Genomic DNA, 18,380 nt, shown 5'->3' on the forward strand with positions numbered 1-18,380 from the left:
AGATTTTAAAAATAGATTAGTGCATCTCTTTGTTTAGAACAATTTTATCAATACTGGTAGTTATACTTAACCCAGTATGCCCTTCTCTATAAACCGTAAGTTCATTCAGAGATACGATGTAGTTGAAACCCTTAACAAAGGTCCTTCTCTATTGCAAGATTTATGCATACCAAGTTACTGACTTTCAAACATTAATGTATATACCAGTCACCCAGGAAGCTTGTTAAACTGACTCAGTACTTTCTGATTCAGCAGATATGGATAGATATCTAATATTCTGCATTTCTAACAAGCTCTCATATGGTACTGACACTATGGGTCCGCACTTTTGAGTATCAGTCACTAAATACTATGTTACCTCAGAAATCACTAAGTCACTTGGAAAATAATATTGGAATAAGTGCAATATCTAAATTCTATCTGATTAACAGTTTTATCAAGTGTTTTAGAAATATAGTAAGTGCCTGCCCAATTGCAGAGCTATATAAAAATGGCTTTGCTTATTTTTCTTAGTTCTTATCTTCATAAAACCTAATGTATTCCAGCATAAGTTAAACAATATTCCCTATCAACATATTATTTCATCAATTAAGTTTTTAAGGTGTACATGTTACTTAGCTATCTCCTTCAGAATCAACTGTCCTCTCTCAGAATTATCAATAAATCATACCTTCTTTCAAAACACTGTACTATACAGCCTGGTCTCAAGCTAGTTCATTACCAAGGTGCTTGATTATTTATTAAACCTCATAATGTATATCACAACTTAATATACCTTAGTTACCTAACTTTTTAACAAAAATTTTTACGTTTATTTTTGAGAGAGAAGGAGGCAGAGTGCAAGTGGGGGAAGGGCAGAAAGAGAGAGAGAGAGAGAGAGAGAGAGAGAGAGAGAATCCAAAGTAGGCTCCAGGCTCTGAGCCATCAGCACAGAGCCCGACACAGGGCTTGAACCCACAAACTGAGAGCTCATGACCTGAGCTGAAGTCGGACACTTAACCAACTGAGCCACCCAGGCACCCCGTAAGTTACCTAACTTTTATATAGTCCTTTATAGTTCACAAATACCTTTTAATATATCACTTAATCCTTATAACAACTCTTCCAGGTGGTGGTTATCATTCACATTTTACAAATGAGGAAACTGATAAGTAAAATGATCCAATATTAAATAAGTGAAAGCACTAAAAATTAACTCCAGTCTTCTGGCTTAAATACAGTCAATTCCTGATTAATCTCTGGGTAATTATGTGGGGAGATATAGATAACTGGAACATAGCCATTAAAATCAAAATTGCAGTTTATTCAAGGAGAGTTATTAGAGTATAGCTTGCCATAGAAAAGACTAACAGTAGGGAACAAGTAAAATAAATTTTGGTATATCCATATAGTGGAATACTATGGAGTTGTTTTTAATATATGGTTACTTCCAGATTCCACTCCAACATGTAAAAAGCTTGGAAGTCATCATTCTTCTCTCACAACAAAATAAAAGCTGAACAAACTGGAAGCTAATGGACTTTTCTTTGATCCTTGAGATACTGAGGTCAGAGGACAAACTATCATCCAAGAAATCAGAACGACTAATACAGAGAATACAGATTAACTAACTGAAGATGAAAGCACAGAAGCCAGGGACTGATATGAACACTTAAATGGTAACTTGAACAAGTTGCTGGAGGCTGACTGTGGTCTAGCTTGAGAGTTTAAAACTCCTGGGGAGCCCAAGGGTCTAGTCTGAGAACGGCTGCTACACTTTCTCAGTTTTATGACCCACAAGGTTCTCAAGGAGAAAAATCAGAGAAAAATCTTCTGCTTGGCTGGGGGAAGGAAAACAATAACCAGTTGAAACAAGTTGAAACAAGTCCAGAGAATTCTCCGTAAGAAAAGGTTATCTAGTAAAGGTAAAGACTTCATCAGAGGCTTGTTCAACTTTGGAGAAATGAAAACTGCCCAGTTCCTACTCACTCTAGACTTCTGGCATACCTACATTGGAGGGGGCGGGGGAAGAAGAGAAACTGAGAAGCACTTGTGGAGGTCCAGACCAAATAAAGACTAATATCTAAGCATAGAATTATACGGGTGCCTGGCTGGCTCAGTTGGTAGAGCATGTGACTCTTGATCTTGGGGTTGTAGGTTCAAGCTCCAGGTTGGATGTGGAGATTACTTAAAAATAAAATGTTAAAAAAAAAAAAAAAAAAAGAAGAAAAAAGAAAAGCTAGGGGCGCCTAGGTGGCTCAGTCAGCTGAGTGTCTCACTTTGGCTCAGGTCATGGTATGGTTTGAATTCAAGCCCCACCTCAGGCTCTGTGCTGACAGCTCAGAGCCTGGAGCCTGTTTTGGATTCTGTGTCTCCATCTCTCTCTGCCCCTCTCCCACTCACCTCTTTCTCCCTCTGTCTCAAAAATAAACAAAGATATAAAAAAAATTAAAACAGGGCTCCTACACAGTAACAGGATTATAGTTGAAAAAAACTGCAAGGCTCAGACACTATTTAAGAAGGTATTTGTAGGGAAACCCAAAGACAACAAGGGAAACAAAAACAAGAACACTAGAGGAAACTAAAACCTCTGAAACCTACAGCTACACCAAACGGTAAACACAGCCTTGTTCCTAGTTAGAGAAATACAAAACCTCATACAAAAGACCTACCTTCTTCAGTTTCTGTTATTCTATGCATTATGTCTGGCTCTCAACAAAAAATTATAAGGTGTGCTAAAAGGAAATGAAAGTATATTCCAAAGTGATAAAGCAAGCATCAGAACCAAATTCATATAGTGCAGATTTTGTAATTATCAGACTGGGAATTTACAAGAACTATGATTACCATACTAAGGGCTCTAATGGACAACATGCACAAATTGATGTACTGTAAACAGACAGATGAAAACTATGAACCAATAGAGAAGAAACATTAGAAATCAAAAACAGTGTAACAGAAATAAATAATGTCTTTCATATGGTCACTAGTACACTGGACATAGCTGAGGAAAGAATCAATGAGCTTGAAGAAGTATCCATAGAAACTTCCCAAACATTTAAAATGCAAATAAAAAAATAAAAATATAAAAAATAAAATGCAAAGAGAAAAGAGAATGAAGAAAACAGAATATTTAAGAACTGTGGAACAATAAAAGAAGGCATAACATATACGTAAGAAATACCAGAAGAAAGAGAAGAGTAGAGGAAATGTTGGAAGTAATAATGCCTGAGAATTTTCCAAAATTAATGACAGAAGCCAACTATAAATTCATGAAGCTCAGAAAACATCAAGCAAGACATATACCAAAATATCTATACCTAAGCATATAATATTCAAACTACAGAAAACTAAAAACAAAGAGAAAAACATTGAAATAAGTCAGGAAAACACAAAATAAAACACTTTAACTATAGAGAAAAAAGGATAAGAATTATGTTGGACTTCTCGTCAGTAACCATGCAAAAAAAAGAAAAAAGCATAGAGTGAAATATTTCAAGTGTTGAAAGAAATAACCATCAACCTAGAATTTTGTTATTAGAGAAATTATCCTTCAAAAATTAAAAAGAAATAAAGACTTTTCTCAGCCAAATAAAAACTGAGGGAATTTGTCACCAGCAGACCTGCCTTGCAAGAAAAAAAGTTCTTTAGAGAAAAAGGTCAGAAACTCTAATCTACATAAAGAAAGAGCCACAGAGAATGGATAAAGAGAAGACAAAAATCTTTATTTTTTTAATCCTCTCTGATTGTATCATATAACTGTTTGTTCAAAGTGGTAATAGCCACAAAGTTCCAGGTAATTATAGCATACAGACAAGCGAAATGAATGGCAGCAATGTTATAAGGGACGGGAGACAGAAATTGGGAATACTCCATTATAAGGTATCTGCAATACCTGTGAAGTAGCACAGTGTTATCTGAAAGTGGACTTAGATTAGTTGTAAATATATACTGCAAACTCTAGGACAACCACTAAAAAACATTTAAAAAATAAGTATAATCAATATATGAGGAGAGGAGAAAAAATGCACCCATATAAAATGCTCAGTTAAAGCCAGAGAAGGCTGAAAAAGATGGGGGGGGGGGTGGTGGTGGTGGAAAGAACAGGTGTAATGAATAGAAACATTACAGTATGATAGATATTAATCCACTTATCAATGACAACTTTAAATGTGAATGATTCAAATGCACCAATTAAAAGAGAGTGTTAGAGTGGATGAAAAAAAATCCAACTATGTGTTGTCTACAAGATACCACTTTATAGGTAAAGATATATATATATAGATAAAAAGTAAAGGGATGGGGACATGCTAACTCTAATCAAAAGAAAGCAAGAGTAGCTATATTAATTATAAACAAAGCAGACTTCTGAGCAAGGGAATTTTCAACGATAAAGAAGGGCATTACATAATATACAGGGGTAAATTCTTCAAGGAGACATAACAACCCTTAATGTATATACATCTAACAACAGAACACCAAAATCTGATAGAACTGCAAGGAGAAATAGATAAATTCACTATTATAGAGACTTCAACACACCTCTGTAAGTAAATGACAGATCCAACAGGCAGAAAATTAGTAAGGATAGGGTTGAACTGAATAACACCATCAATCAACTGGCTCTAATTGACATTTATATAGTACTTCACCCAACAACAGCAGAAACCACATTCTTCTTAAGTTCAGATAGACTATTCACCAAGATAGACCACATTCTGGGCCATAAAATACACCCTCCAAAATTTAAAAGAATAGACATCATAGAATGTATGCTTTCAGACCATAATGGAATTAAAATAGAAAGCAATAGCAGAAAGATAGCTAGAAAATCCCAACATATTTGAAGATTAAACACCACACTTCTAAATAACATATGGGTCAAAGAAGTCTCAAGAGGAATTTTAAAATATTTTGAAGTGAAAATGAAAAAAACCACTCTTCAAAATGTGTGAGATCCATCAGAAGTAGTGCTTAGAGGGAAATTTAGAGCACTGAATGCATACATTAGGAAAGAAGAAAGATCTAAAATCAATAATCTCAGGATCCATCTTAAGAAACCATGGAAAGAAAAGCATACAAGCCTAAAGCAAGCAGACACAGCAGAAAATAGAATAAAAATAAACAAAACTGCAAACAGGAAATCAACACAGAAAATGAATGAAACCAAATATATCAACAAAATATTTTTGATTGCTAGTCTTCATCCTCAACTAAAATACAAAATGCTTCTTCTGTTCTCTTTTCCTTAACCTTTCTACAATTCTCTGACATCATCTCTAGTACATGTATGTTACAAAATTTATCCTGGCCCAAAAAGATATATAAGACACACAGAAGACAACAGAGTCTAAATAAAGAGTGGAACACAAAAAAGCTTACTTTCATAGCATAACATGAAAAACTGACAGACTTCACATTTTTGGTAGAAAAATCAAATAAGTTAATCTATGCCCTGACATGCAAGCTTTTTCTTTAAAGTTTTTTTAAATTTATTTTGAGGGGAGGAGGGGCAGAAAGAGAGAGGGAGAGAGAGAATCCCAGAGAGAGAGAGAATCCCAAGTAAGCTCTGCACTGTCAGTGCAGAGCCCGACTTGGGGCTTGAACTCATGAACTGTGAGATCATGACCTGAGCCCAAACCACAAAAGTCTAACGCTAACCAACTGAGCCACCCAGGTGCCTCTTCTTTTTCTTTTCAAATGAATTTCAGTATGGAAACATTAACTTATTACAGTAGACTTGATTAACAGTTACTCAAGACGAAAAAATGGCAGGAAACTGTACCATTGTCAAACATACCCAAAATAAAACACTGCTTGCCATCATCACCTAACAGGTGTCAACCACATCCAACTTCCACCTCCTTAGAATTCCGTCAGAACCATTAGTTTAATATGTAGCACTTTACCAGCACAGGGTAGTAGGAAAAAAGGGATTTTAAAATCTGTGTTCAAATTCTACCTCTAACATTTTTATTAGACATGTGACCTTGTACATATTAATCTATGATGGGTCTTGGGTGGTTGACTGCCAAGTACCAGAAATATAATTCCAACTAGTTTATGGGAAAAAATGGACAACTTATTACAAAGATTTTTATTATTATTACACTCAGGTGTCTCTTGGAACCCAATCTCAGGACCATGGACAAAGACAGGTGAATACAGTCGGGACTCTGTGCATCTGCTTCTCCTATTCTGTTTATTTAGTTCATATGACAAGAAACAACACCATTAACAGTTCCTGGGTTTTATGTCTTATAGTTTCAGCCACTGGAGAAAAAACAAATTATTCAAACCTCTGGGCACTTAGAACTCAGGAAAAGCTCTGACTGTCCTGGCTTAGTGAAGGTGTCTAGAACTGCACCAACAAAAACAGGCAGGATTGTGACTGATCTCCCAGAGTGATCTTTTTAAAAGACAGATCCAGTCCAGTTGTTAACCTGCTTAAAACCCTTCATGGCTTTCCCCAATACACTTAAAATCCAGAGCTCTAACTGAAACAAGACTTAATTTAAGTAGGCTTTACATGGTCTGAGTCCTATTTACCTTTACAACTGTACATTAAGCCACAATCCCTCTTTTTCACTATATAGTTGAGCTTTATCTACTCTGGCCTTTTCTTAGTTCTTAGTTGAACCTACCAAGCTCTTTCCTACCTCCAAATTTTTTAACATGTATTTTTGGCATCTTTTCCTTTTTCTCATAGCTAACTTCCACTAACTTTTCCTTAAAGAACCCTCCCTGACTTCCAAGGTAAATCAGGTTCCCTGTTCTTTTCCTTTACAGCACTTGCCACAATTTCTAATTACAGATATGTGTATTTGTTCATTATCTGTCTAACCATACCGTTACCTCTAAGAGACCTGAGACCTGTTTTGCTCTCTATGGTATACTTTTAGCACCTACTTGGTCTTCAATATTATGTGCTGAGTGAATAACTGGTTTAGCATGGGACAAGTGGTATCACCAGTAGACTGACCAATTACAGACGAGGGGAAGAGTAGCAGGCAGGCAGAATTACTGTTCCCAAGTTACTAGAATGGTTGCTCCAGAGTAACTTACTGAGGAAAGGGAAGAGAAAGTGGTTCCCAGAGAACCTGTGTTTCTGCTGAGCAGAATAAACCACTTGTTTATTTCCATTAACCTTCTTCCTCCATTAAATTCTAATAGGACTATGGTATTAAGTAAAATAATAAATATAACAGTAGCTATACAGTGACTTGCATTTATAGCAAGCATGTAATATCAATTTTTTCCACATGGGAGAACATGTTACATATTATTTTTGAATACTATTAACCTCCAAATATGAACTGAAAACCAACAAAATATTCCACTGTAAATGAGCATCATAACTGTGTTTCATGACCCCTTTTCTCACAGCATCCTGATCTTTCCACCTAAGAGAATCACTTACCTGCTAATCTTTGTATTAACTGTATCCACTCAAATGTCCATGTAACTTAAAGAATTAATTCTGGAAACACAAAAATGAAGCAAAGCAAAACAAAACAACCAACCAAAACAATGAAACTGCTTCTGTTCTCAAGGAATTCATAAACTCTATTTTTCACTCTGCTTCCAACCATACCATACCTCTGCTCCTGCCATGCCCAAAGTTCTAGAGCACCCAAAGTAAGACTGAAAGATTTAGCAAATAAAAATGCAAGATATCCCAAACAGTACCTGACAACCCTACTCCCAGGTCATATTCCATCATTTTACCTTCATAAACCCACTCCAAAACCTTAGTTCCAATAATTTTCCTTATTAAAAAAATTTCTCTGGAGATTCACTGGATATGATCATTCTCCCAAGTTTAAATAAAATCTACCTTGACTTTTCTTAAACACTGTCAATAAAAAACAAAAGAACAAAGCAAATCATCTTAATTCTGTTTCTTGGTGGTGCTAGGAGTTAAAAAAATAAAGTAGAATAAAAATAAAAGCAGACAAAATAACAAACATTACAAAAAACTCCTTTAAAAACCTAAAAAGTCTTGCTTCCAAGAATAGGCATAACAGAAGAAGATTAAGACTATAATCTTTTCAGGGGCGCCTAGGTGGCTCAGTAGGTTAAGCGTCTGACTTTGGCTCAGGTCATGATCTCAGTTTGTGAGTTCGAGCCCCACGTCGGGCTCTCTGCTGACAGCTCAGAGCCTGGAGCCTGCTTTGGATTTCTGTCTCCTTCTCTCCCTGCCCCTCCCCACTTGTGCTCTCTCTGTCTCTCAAAAATAAATAAATGAAAAAAAATATTTTTAAATGATAAAAAAAAAAGACTATAATCTTTTCAGAAGTAGATCTAGAAAGAAGAAATTCCATGAGAGAAGGTATATAAAGCAGGAACATTAGAAAGGAAAAATGAACTCTCAGAAAAAAGTGGTTACACTGAGCACTGAAGTGCCTTTGAATTTTATTTGTAACTGAAAGGCATCTCAGAGAGGTCTATGTCAACCTTCTCCTTTTATAACAGAGAAAACCAAAGACCCTGAAAGGTAAAATGACCTGTCAAACATCACATAGAAGACCCTAGCTCCTAATTTCTCTCATTCTCTCACCTCTTGCCCCATATAATGTTAAGGCTCACTGAACTGAGGAAGATCCTCTTCTTCACGTCCAGTGGATGTTAGAGGACAAGTTCCTAATAATGTTGTCATGTCTAACACAAGAGAAATGTATTCCTAGCATTTCAAGGAAAAATCCCAAAGAAAAATTATTGTACATAGTGTAGGTATTTTCGATATAGTATTTATCCTAATTATTATTAATATTCTTTAGTTCTCTGGTATTATTAGCCTAATCTTATAATCTAAGTATATTATGGGTTGAATTTGGTAGGCTGTCTGTGAATCTAACCACTAAGCATACTGTTTTTCAGAAAGTTCCAAGTTCTAAACCATTTTTCCAAGTTTTAAAATATAGATCTCATGCTAAATTAGGAACCAGCAATACACAAAGACTGAAAATTATAAAGTAAATATGATAAGTTAAAAATACAAGACTCTTTACGTTATAAAAAAACTCCACCTCAGAAGTCATTTATTTTTAAAACTCAGTATTCAGGCACATTTAGCACAGGCTGTAATTTACTTACATCTTTTTAAATAATATTTCACTAAAAAACTGAAGTAAAAAAGAATCAAACACATTTCTATACTCATCTAATTTAGGAAAACAACAACAAAAAACCTTTACTGTACTTTTTCATGTAGTGACCTATAAGAGGTAAGAAAATTAATCATTTTATAAATGAAAGGTTGACCTCATATATATTATGCAGTATTTAGTGCTCTTTCCAAAAATGTGTGGGTAAAGGAATTCTATTTGAACAGATAAATAAAGTTCAAAGCACTTTCCAAACATTTTGTCTTTTCTCCTGAGATAAAACTACGTTTCATGAGTTAAAATTTGTTTGATAAATCTATTTTTTAAAATTTCTACTCAGTATATCATATCAATGGATACCCTTCACTCATTCATTTTATTTGTCCAGCAACAACAAAAACAAGTCCCTACTATTTGCTAAACCCTATGCTAGCAATTTTGGATTTATGACAATAAACATTAGCTTAGTTCCTGTCTTCAAGGAACTTAGAAGAACCTTTAATTAGCTGTATTTACCCAAGAGACAATGACAGCTGAATTTTAAGTTGGTCATTTGAGAAAACATTAAAAATGTAATCAAATTCATTCTCAAAAAAAACAAACTATACAATAGTAATTTTAATGACATTTCAATAAACTTATCATCTATATGAAGTTTCCCCACTAAGCTCCGGTAAAATACAACTTTGGTAGAAGTCATAATAACATAATATTCTCATAGTAGCTTTCACTATAAAAATAAACTGAGTTAATAATACTCCAATAAGGAAATCAAAAGCTACTAATACCATTTCTTTCATAATGAAAACCAAACACTTGGAAATGGATAGCTTAACCTATTCTGAAAATAAAGCAAAATGTATAATTAAATGTAATATTACAGATTACCACATTATGTCTAAATATGTGTTTATTTACAAGCCTGAATAATAAAACTCTGTATCATACCTTACAAATGATCACAAGTATGTACTATGGATCATGTTATCTGCAAATTTTTCAATAAAAAGGGCCTTAACGTTTTTTGTAAAAATTTTTTTACAAACTTAATTCAAGATTGTATTTGTTTATTACCAAGTCGTATAACTTTTATCATCAATATAAATGATACTTACATTTACAACTATATATAGGTACTAACTATAATGTTTATTAAATTTACAATTATTAAAAATTCTTGATGGATGAGAAACATTTTTCAATTTAGAGCCATACATCTCCAAAGCAAAATTCAATGTAAATCAGCCATTCTGACATGCCATGGAATATCCTGACATTTTTCTCCTTGTGTTTTACACTGAAATATTTTCATCATCTATCAGCTAAAATATTTAAATTTTCTTTAAAAGCATTATGAAAACATCTTTACTGAATTTATGCATACTACTCAGTGGCATAAATAAGTATTTCCACCATTTGCATATAAGGAAACCAAGGCACAGAGGTGTCCATTTTGTAGATTGCAAGGTCATTTTCTAACCAAGCAACTGATCCTACACCATCAAGTGATATTATATGTGCGCCACTTCCAAAGGACATAAAACAATTACTGTACCTTAAATCAATTGCCTCTGCAATGCCTATGTGCAATTGTTTTATCAAGAGGGTTATGGCAACAAGCTTAAAGGAGAAAAGCTGGAAGGGGAGGATTACAAAAAAAAAAAAAAAAGGAACACTTATTTTTGGTAGTGAATCATTTATTTTTAAGTAATGAAAGGCAAACAGTTTTTAACATAATAATCAAGTAACCAACAGTTGTTTCTTCTGTTTTCAAAAAATATTTCATCTTTCAGGTAGATCATGCAAAATTGGAGCCTGCCCATCCTCGTAGAAAGAAGTTCGAAAAAAATGAGAAAAATTCTTAACAATTAATACATGATATGGCAAAGACTGAAAAAAAAATTTAGAGAAATTAGCGAATGCTCATTATGGCAGTTAAAACCCCACCTAAAATATTAGATGCTTCCTTTCATCCAACTGAAGGCTATGATTACCAGTAAAATATTCCATTACTGAAAAATAAAGAAATACAAAACTTTTCTCATTCAAAACTTGAATGAGTACTTTATTCAAATATCCGCCATAAATAAAAATACTTTCCTAACAGAAACTTAGATACGGAAAAAACTGTTCCTGAGAGTTCAAAGACAGACTGCATTTGTAATTATGATACAGTGCTATCAACAATTAGAAAGATGAAAGTTACCTATCACATATGTTAAATTTAGGAACATTAGATGGGTTGAATAACCAATAAATTACCGGACAAAAAAATAAGACTTAACTAATAGGTGAATCTAACACCAAAGAAAAAATTAAATCATAATCCAAAGCACACGTTATACAGAAAAGAATAGGATTAGACTGAGTCGTATTAAAGTACCTAGTCTAGCTGGGGATTAGTTAATTAATCGGCTCTAGGACAGGTTGTTAATGTTCAGGTCAGATGTGCTTTCTTTTCATCATTATTCCAGTTCCTCATCCGCCAAGTGCAAGCAAGAGAAGGCGTCAGAGTACCGAAGCTAGGGGGCATGCTGTAGCAAGGGGAAAAGAAAAATGGGAAAGGTGCAATGGATGCTGCATAGTTGAATAATTATCTGGGTGGCACAATGGGCGAGTCCTGCCGACAACGGAGCTGAGTAAGCGGCTCCCTAACTCTGCCCCAGGCACTCCCCCATTACCAGGCATCAGAGGCGACCGCCCCGCTTCGCCCCCCCACCTCCCTTCGGGGGAAGAAAGGGATCCCCGCACTCGCTTTACCTTTATGGCTGTAATATAAAGACGCGCGGCGCAAACACGCACACAAGCCGGCTTTACGGAGCCTCCCGCACGTAGCGCGAGCCGGGGCTTCGCTGCCACCCGGTGCTGCAGCCGCCCCCAGAGCGAGGCGGCATGGGGGTGGCCGACGGGGCAGGGACGCTCAGGCGGTGGCACCCCAGGTGAGACCCGCAGTCTCCCCGCCTAGGGCAGCATCGGGCGGTCCCTGCAACCGAGACCCAGGCGCGCCGGCCAGCCGTCTGCCTCGGCACCCAGCCCGGCAGGCGGGTGGGCGGCCAGAGCTCTGGAAACCCGCGAATGGGGGTGGGGGCCGGCGCGGGGGAGGCGCGCCCATCCCCGTCACCTTTGCCGGGCAAGAGCGCCACACACACCTCCATCCGTTCTGGCCAGTGAGAAAGAGTTCCTCTCCCAGCACCCTGTCCCCACCAAAAAACAATTCCTGAGAGACTCGCGCTCACCGTGAAATCATGGGGGGCTCCTGCCTTACCCCTTCTTCATGCTTCGGCGGCGGCCGCCGGTCCCCTTCAGCTCCCGGGACTCCACCTAGAGCCTCCAGGAGCGACAGGCTCCGGAGTGGAATCCGCTCCGGGCAGCGGCCCAGGCACCGGGCTATTGGGAACGCCGCCTGCGGCGCCCGCCGGTCGCCGGACCCACCGTGTGCTCGACGCGCGAGCGAACAACACCGCGAGCCGCCGCCGCCCCCCACCCGCCCCCTCCCCGCGCGCGACGCTCCACAACTGGGCGCGGAGATCCGCTCCTGAAGCAGGGGGAACCGCTGGACCTCGCCACCTAATCTCCCATCCTTTCCATCAGGAGCTGTTCTCCACCACTCAAGGTCTTCCAATTTAAGATTCTCACTTTTCTCTTCAGCTCCCAGAGCCCAGGTGCAGCCGTGGTGGAAAACTCAGCCTCCGCCCACTCACCCAACAGAGGGAATGAATACGGCTCTCCCCCCCATTTCCTGAGGCTGTATGGTATTGCCCAATCTCCAATTTGGGGGAAGGGGACTGAGAGAACAGTGCTTGGCCTGGGAGTGAGGGAAGATGATAGCCAATTGAATGAACCATCCATTCAGGGGCGTGGTCAAAGAGAGGCCTGCCCAGTTCGCCCCGCCCCTCTCACCAAACTACACTTCCCATTATGCCTCTTCCACTTCCCGCCGCGCTGAACGCCGGGAGTGTTGGACCTCGTGACCTCAGGGTATTTCGGAACTCGTAGTCTTCAATCCAGCCGAATAGGTCCTGAAAGTTATAAGGTAACACAATTCTCTCTACTTCCCTAGATAAACATTTTCGTATTCTGCGTTCTCTTATATTTATTCAAATACTAATTGATTATAGCTTAAAGACGTCGTAAATGAACTCTTAGCAAAGGAAGTAAGTAATGTGTGTCATGCTAATCTGTCAGGACCTGGAAGCCGCTTCTTCCGCCGGGGCCTGGTCTCCGCAGAGGATCGGTTGCAGTCATGTCGGCTGCGATTGCATCTTTGGCTGCGTCCTATGGTTCGGGTTCAGGGTCCGAATCGGACTCGGACAGTGAGGGTGGACGGTGTTCACTGCCAGCTTCCGACTCCCTCATGCACTTGACTAAATCAGCTTCGGCCAAGCCGTCTCTGGCAGTGGCGGTGGACTCGGCTCCGGAGGTGGCAGTTAAGGTAAGCGCTGTGGCCACTGATGCAGTGCGGGACTTTGCTTCTGCTCCAAAATTCGGCAGTCGCTTGTTAGACTCCGGGTTACCGCTGCCTCAGTGCTGAGATACAAGTTGCTAACGCTCGGGTCTCTTCTCCTTACCTGCATCTTCCTTGGGAGAAGCCGGGACTTGAAAGTTCAGGACAGTTCTCCACTGCTCCCCGCTGTCTTCTCCTTCCATCGAGCCAGTGGGAAGGGCGAGGGGGAGGTGGTGAAACTTTAATTTATTATGATTAGGATGTGGCCTGTGTAGAGCAGGTGTAAAACAGACACTTCCCAAACCAGACTATGTACTCTGACTTGAAGAGAGCAGTGTCCCGTCCTTGGTTTGTTTTGAAGTTAGAACTAGATTCTGGTTACGGCTCCACCACTTCTGCGAACTTCGGCAAGTTATACAACCTCCTGTGTTTCATTACCTGTGCAATAGAGATTATTTTTAAAGTATGTATCTGTATGAGGGTTTTATGTAAGTGAAATGATACAAATGTAGCTTATAGCGCAGACTCTGGTATCTAATAAAAGTGCAATAATGTTAGTTTAGCCCTTGTGATTATATATGTCAGTACAGCAAGAAAAGGCCTTGGGGTTAAGAAACAGCGTGCTTGATCCCAGTTGAGAAGGGTGATAGAGGGAGAAAACGGATTGCATAGCTCATTCAGCTAATATTTACGGAAGACGTGTTATTTGCCAGGAACTACTCTAGGGGCTGAAGACACAGAGGCCAAGGAGCCAGACATCTTTGCCATCATGATGCATACATGCTAGTGGAAGAGACAGCCAATGAAATGTGAGCAAGTAAAGCGGTTGCAGATTCAATTGAGTACTATGAATGGAAAAAAAAAAAAAAAGTTCTGTGATAGAGAATTAAGTAGGAGTATGACTTCCATAGATGGGTCAGGGAAGTCTTCTCTGTAAAAGCAGCTTTGAAGAAGACGAAGCCAGCCATGTGCAAGATAAGGCAAGAGTTTCCAGACAAAGGAAACTTTGCAAGAAAGTTAAAGCAAACAAAGCAAGTTTTGAGATGACAAGGAGCTTAGTGTGTTTGAAGATCTGAGGAAAGGTTGGCATGTCTAGAACCAGGGAAAAACACCTGCCAATTGGTAATATAGGCCCAGTAGAGCCTAATGGGGGTGACCAGAAGCTCAAGATGTGCTGGTGGGAAACAGTGTACAAAAACTGCTTTGCATGTAAGATGTTTCCTATACAATTGTCAAAACAATTTGTTGTATATCAGAAAATAATATAACATGTATGCTAATTATACTTCAATTAAAAAAAAAAATCAAACCAAGAAAAAGATGTTCCCAAGTCTAGTGTTATAATTTTAAGTCTTTTGCAAACTTTCACGAATTTTACTTTTTATTAATAAAGCGGTATGAAAGAATGCTTAGAATCCTATCTTTATAACAAAACAAACTCCCCAAACTTGTATCACTCCAGCAACCTCCTGACTCCTCATTCTTTTCACAGCTTAACTTTTTTGAGCTCTCACTTCATCTCATTTTCTCCTCAAGCCAGTACAACCTAGCCCTGGCCTCTTGGGAAACTACCTACTCTCCCTGAGAAAGGTGAGAACGTGTCAGGTTCTGCTGTCTGACTTGAATATCTGCATCAAATGACACTATTCTTGTTTCCCAACAGTTGCTTTCCCTCTGGCTTCCATAAGGCCATCCTCAGTCTTCTGATCCCCTGTTCTTCTGTCCTCCCTTGTGCATTGGGTTTTCCTGGGACCCGTCCCTTAGTCCCCCTTGCACGCCTCATACTCTCTCATGCCTTCAACTTGAGTCTGTGCTTCTGATGACTCACAGGTGAACACTGTGAAGTGAAAGGCTCTGGAATCAAGACTATCAGGATTCAAATCCTGCCTACAGCACTTACCCAAATGGTGACCCTGGGTAACTTGGATAAGTAACTTGGATAAGTTACTTTAAGTGCTCTGTGCCTAGGGTTTTTTCTTATCTGTAAAGTCGGGATGACACTAATACCTGTCTCGAAGATAGGCTTGTCACAAAGCACATTAAGCACTTACAATAGTGTCAGACACACCGTCCTTATTATTTCCAATTCTAATCTCTTTGCTAGCTCCAGAACTGTTACACTTCTTACTCAGGATGGTACTCAGGCACCTCCAATCCAATGTGCTGAAAAATTAACAATTTTTCTTCCCCCTCAAGATCCACCTCACCTGTTTTTCCCATTTTGGTTAATGATCTCCCAACCCCCGTATTAGTCCAAGCCAAAAACAGAAGCGTCTTCCTTTTCCTTCTTCCTCAGCCCCTGAAGCTTGTCATTCAGAGAGTTGTAACGTTCCTCAAATTAATTTCTTCCTCTCCACTTTCACTGATACAGCCTTACTTTATATCTTCTTTACTTCTCCCAGGAGTCATTCTTGATGTTCCTTTCTCTTTCAACCGCTACTCTTGGGTGGTGGGTCCTATCATTGTGACACAATGACAGTTGTCAAATATTTTATTTCAGATTCTTATCATTTCTATCTAATGCAAGACAATTATAATAACCCTCTAACTGGTCTTTCTACTTTTTCCTTCTTGTTTCCTAGTTCCGTATCCCATTCTTTCCTTCACAGTGTGCCCAGAGTCATCTTTGTAAATTCCAGTGTTGTACCACTTCTCTGCCCAAAGATACCATGTTGCTACTGGATAATTTCCAAGTTCCTGTGTAACATGAGGCCTGCCATTTTCCCATGCTGAACTCTCTATAAAGCCCCAAAGCCTTTTTTTTTTTTTTTTCCTCTCTAGATTTTTTGGCCATACAAGTCTCTCTGCTTGGAAATCTCTTTCCTCATGCCTTGTGCTCCCTCCGCCTCCAAATTCTGTCCTTCAGTCTCAGTGCACACGTTCCCTCCTCTGTCCAAGCAGCCCCCTTTGTACCTCAGTTGTAGCACTTGCTGCATTGCTGTGACTTGTTCACTTTTTCTTTACCCTGGACTATTGTCAGACCCTAGGGACCAGACATGGTTGTGTCTATTTTCATGTCTCCTATGCCTAGTATACCAGATTAAGGGAAATATATTTGGTGAGAGAATGAATGAAAGAGTAAGTGAAAAAGAAAGTCTTGAGAAAGCATGTACATCGAGAATCAATGTACACTTATTGGGTGGGGGTGATGGAATGTCTCTAGAACTCAGTTCAATCAACTCAAGTGTGAAGTAAAATAATCTGGGAAGAGAGGTCACATAAAGCACCAGAGGTCCATTAGAAGCAGAGCACACAACTGGGGCTACACCCCCCCCAGTTGATGAAGGTTCTATGATGAGAGAATAAGGGACATTAATTATCATTTGTTTGTGAACCAACACTTGTATGCAAAACAAACAAAACCTTACACATAGTAAATGTAATGATAGAGAAATGACCAAGGGAGGAGATGTGAAGCATGCAGATATGATCATCTGTATTTGACTAACTATTGTGACGAATCGCAAGCATTTTGACAAGATTATAAACGTACTCAGTGTTTTTAATATTCCATTTCCCTGAACACTAATGAGATTGAACATCTTTTCATATATGTTATTGGTGATTAGACTTTTTTTTCTTTTTGAAGTGACTTGGGTTGTCTTTTGACTTGTAGGAGATCTTTGTATATCTGCCTAATATCCTTTGTCAGTTATATGTACTGCAAATATCTTTTCTGGCTTGTGGCTTGTCTCCTCACTTCCTTCACTGTCATGATAAATAGTTGTTTACTTGTCTAGTCTTGTCAAGTTAGTCTTTTATGAATTGTGTTTCTTGTTTGAGAAATCCTTTCTTATCCCAAAGTCATAAGAATTTTCTATTTTGTTTTTTGAAAGCACTAGATTTTTGCTTTTTACATTTAAGTCATAAATCCACAGGGATTTAATTATTGTGTATGGTGTGAACATTTTTAATAATATGGCTTGATCTCTGGTGAGGCTATTCCTCTAACCCCTTTTTGTTATAGTTATTCAAGAATGTCATGGCTATTCTTGGCCCCTGTAATTCTAAATACAGTTTAGAATTGATTTGTAGAGTTTTACTAACACCCAGGTAGGGTTTTGTTTGATTACATTGAACCACAGATCAATTTGGAGACAATATTCTATCTATTTGTTTAGGTTTTCTTTAGATTTTTAATTTCTTCCAAAGTTTATAATTTTCTCCATAAGTATCTTGCATAGTTTTGCTGAAGGTATTTCTAGGTGTGTCATGTTTTTATGCAATATATTCATAAATAGCATTATTTTTTATTCATTTAATTTTTTTTTTACTGATCTCACTACTTACATAGTCCTATGGTCCTATCAGATGCAAATACGACAGTATTTTTTTCCTTCTTTGAATCTCTCTCTCTTTTTTTTTTTTGCCATGCTTGCTAAGATTTCCAGAAGGATCAAAAGTAAGATAGAAAAAGCATATATTGAGCAAAGGGGCATCTGGGTGGCTCAATAGATTAAGCATCTGGCTTGATCTCAGCTCAGGTCTTGATCTCAGGGTTGTGAGTTCAAGCCCCCTGTTGGGCTTCATGCTGGGTGTGGATCCTGCCTGAAAAAGATACATACGTGTGTGTGTGTGTGTGTGTGTGTGTGTGTGTGTGTGTGTATGTGTGTATATCTTTTATATAAAGATACACACACACACACACACACACACACACACATATACATGGACCAAAATATGCTCATGGACCTAAATCAAAAATAATAATAATAGAAAATATTTTGAACTGAATAATAAGGAGAATAATACCAGAAGTTGTGAGGTGCGGCCATAGCAATATTTTTTTTAAAGTTTATTTATTTATTTTGAGAGACACAGACAGCGTGAGTGGGGGGTAGGGCAGAGAG

General features: G+C 38.3%; 3 protein-coding genes across 8 annotated transcripts in view; 1 reads left to right on the top strand and 2 right to left on the bottom strand.

The window, feature by feature from the left end:
- Nucleotides 1–12,551, bottom strand: part of WASF1 (WASP family member 1) — a 70,781-nt gene extending 58,230 nt beyond the window's left edge. For 3 of the 6 annotated variants that reach the window (XM_086707574.1, XM_086707572.1, XM_086707569.1), the window contains exon 1: nt 12,323–12,551. The gene's annotated coding sequence lies outside the window, so the exon portion shown is untranslated. Of the gene's footprint in view, nt 1–11,469; nt 11,621–12,322 lie in introns of all 6 variants that reach the window. The other 3 variants (XM_086707575.1, XM_025925513.2, XM_086707570.1) reach the window with 2 other exon arrangements.
- A 725-nt stretch (nt 12,552–13,276) lies between these two features.
- Nucleotides 13,277–18,380, top strand: part of CDC40 (cell division cycle 40) — a 66,758-nt gene continuing 61,654 nt past the window's right edge. Inside the window, exon 1 of the mRNA XM_025925217.2 lies at nt 13,277–13,518. Within this exon, the coding sequence (XP_025781002.1) occupies nt 13,330–13,518 (189 nt within the window). The 5' untranslated portion in view covers nt 13,277–13,329. The remainder of the gene's footprint in view (nt 13,519–18,380) is intronic.
- Nucleotides 14,854–18,380, bottom strand: part of METTL24 (methyltransferase like 24) — a 177,968-nt gene continuing 174,441 nt past the window's right edge. The window contains exon 6 of the mRNA XM_086707576.1: nt 14,854–15,986. Within this exon, the coding sequence (XP_086563702.1) occupies nt 15,960–15,986 (27 nt within the window). The 3' untranslated portion in view covers nt 14,854–15,959. The remainder of the gene's footprint in view (nt 15,987–18,380) is intronic.

The sequence above is a fragment of the Puma concolor genome, chromosome B2, assembly GCF_028749965.1.
Source record: "Puma concolor isolate L17-30 chromosome B2, mPumCon1.1.hap2, whole genome shotgun sequence".
Classification (NCBI taxonomy): domain Eukaryota; kingdom Metazoa; phylum Chordata; class Mammalia; order Carnivora; family Felidae; genus Puma; species Puma concolor.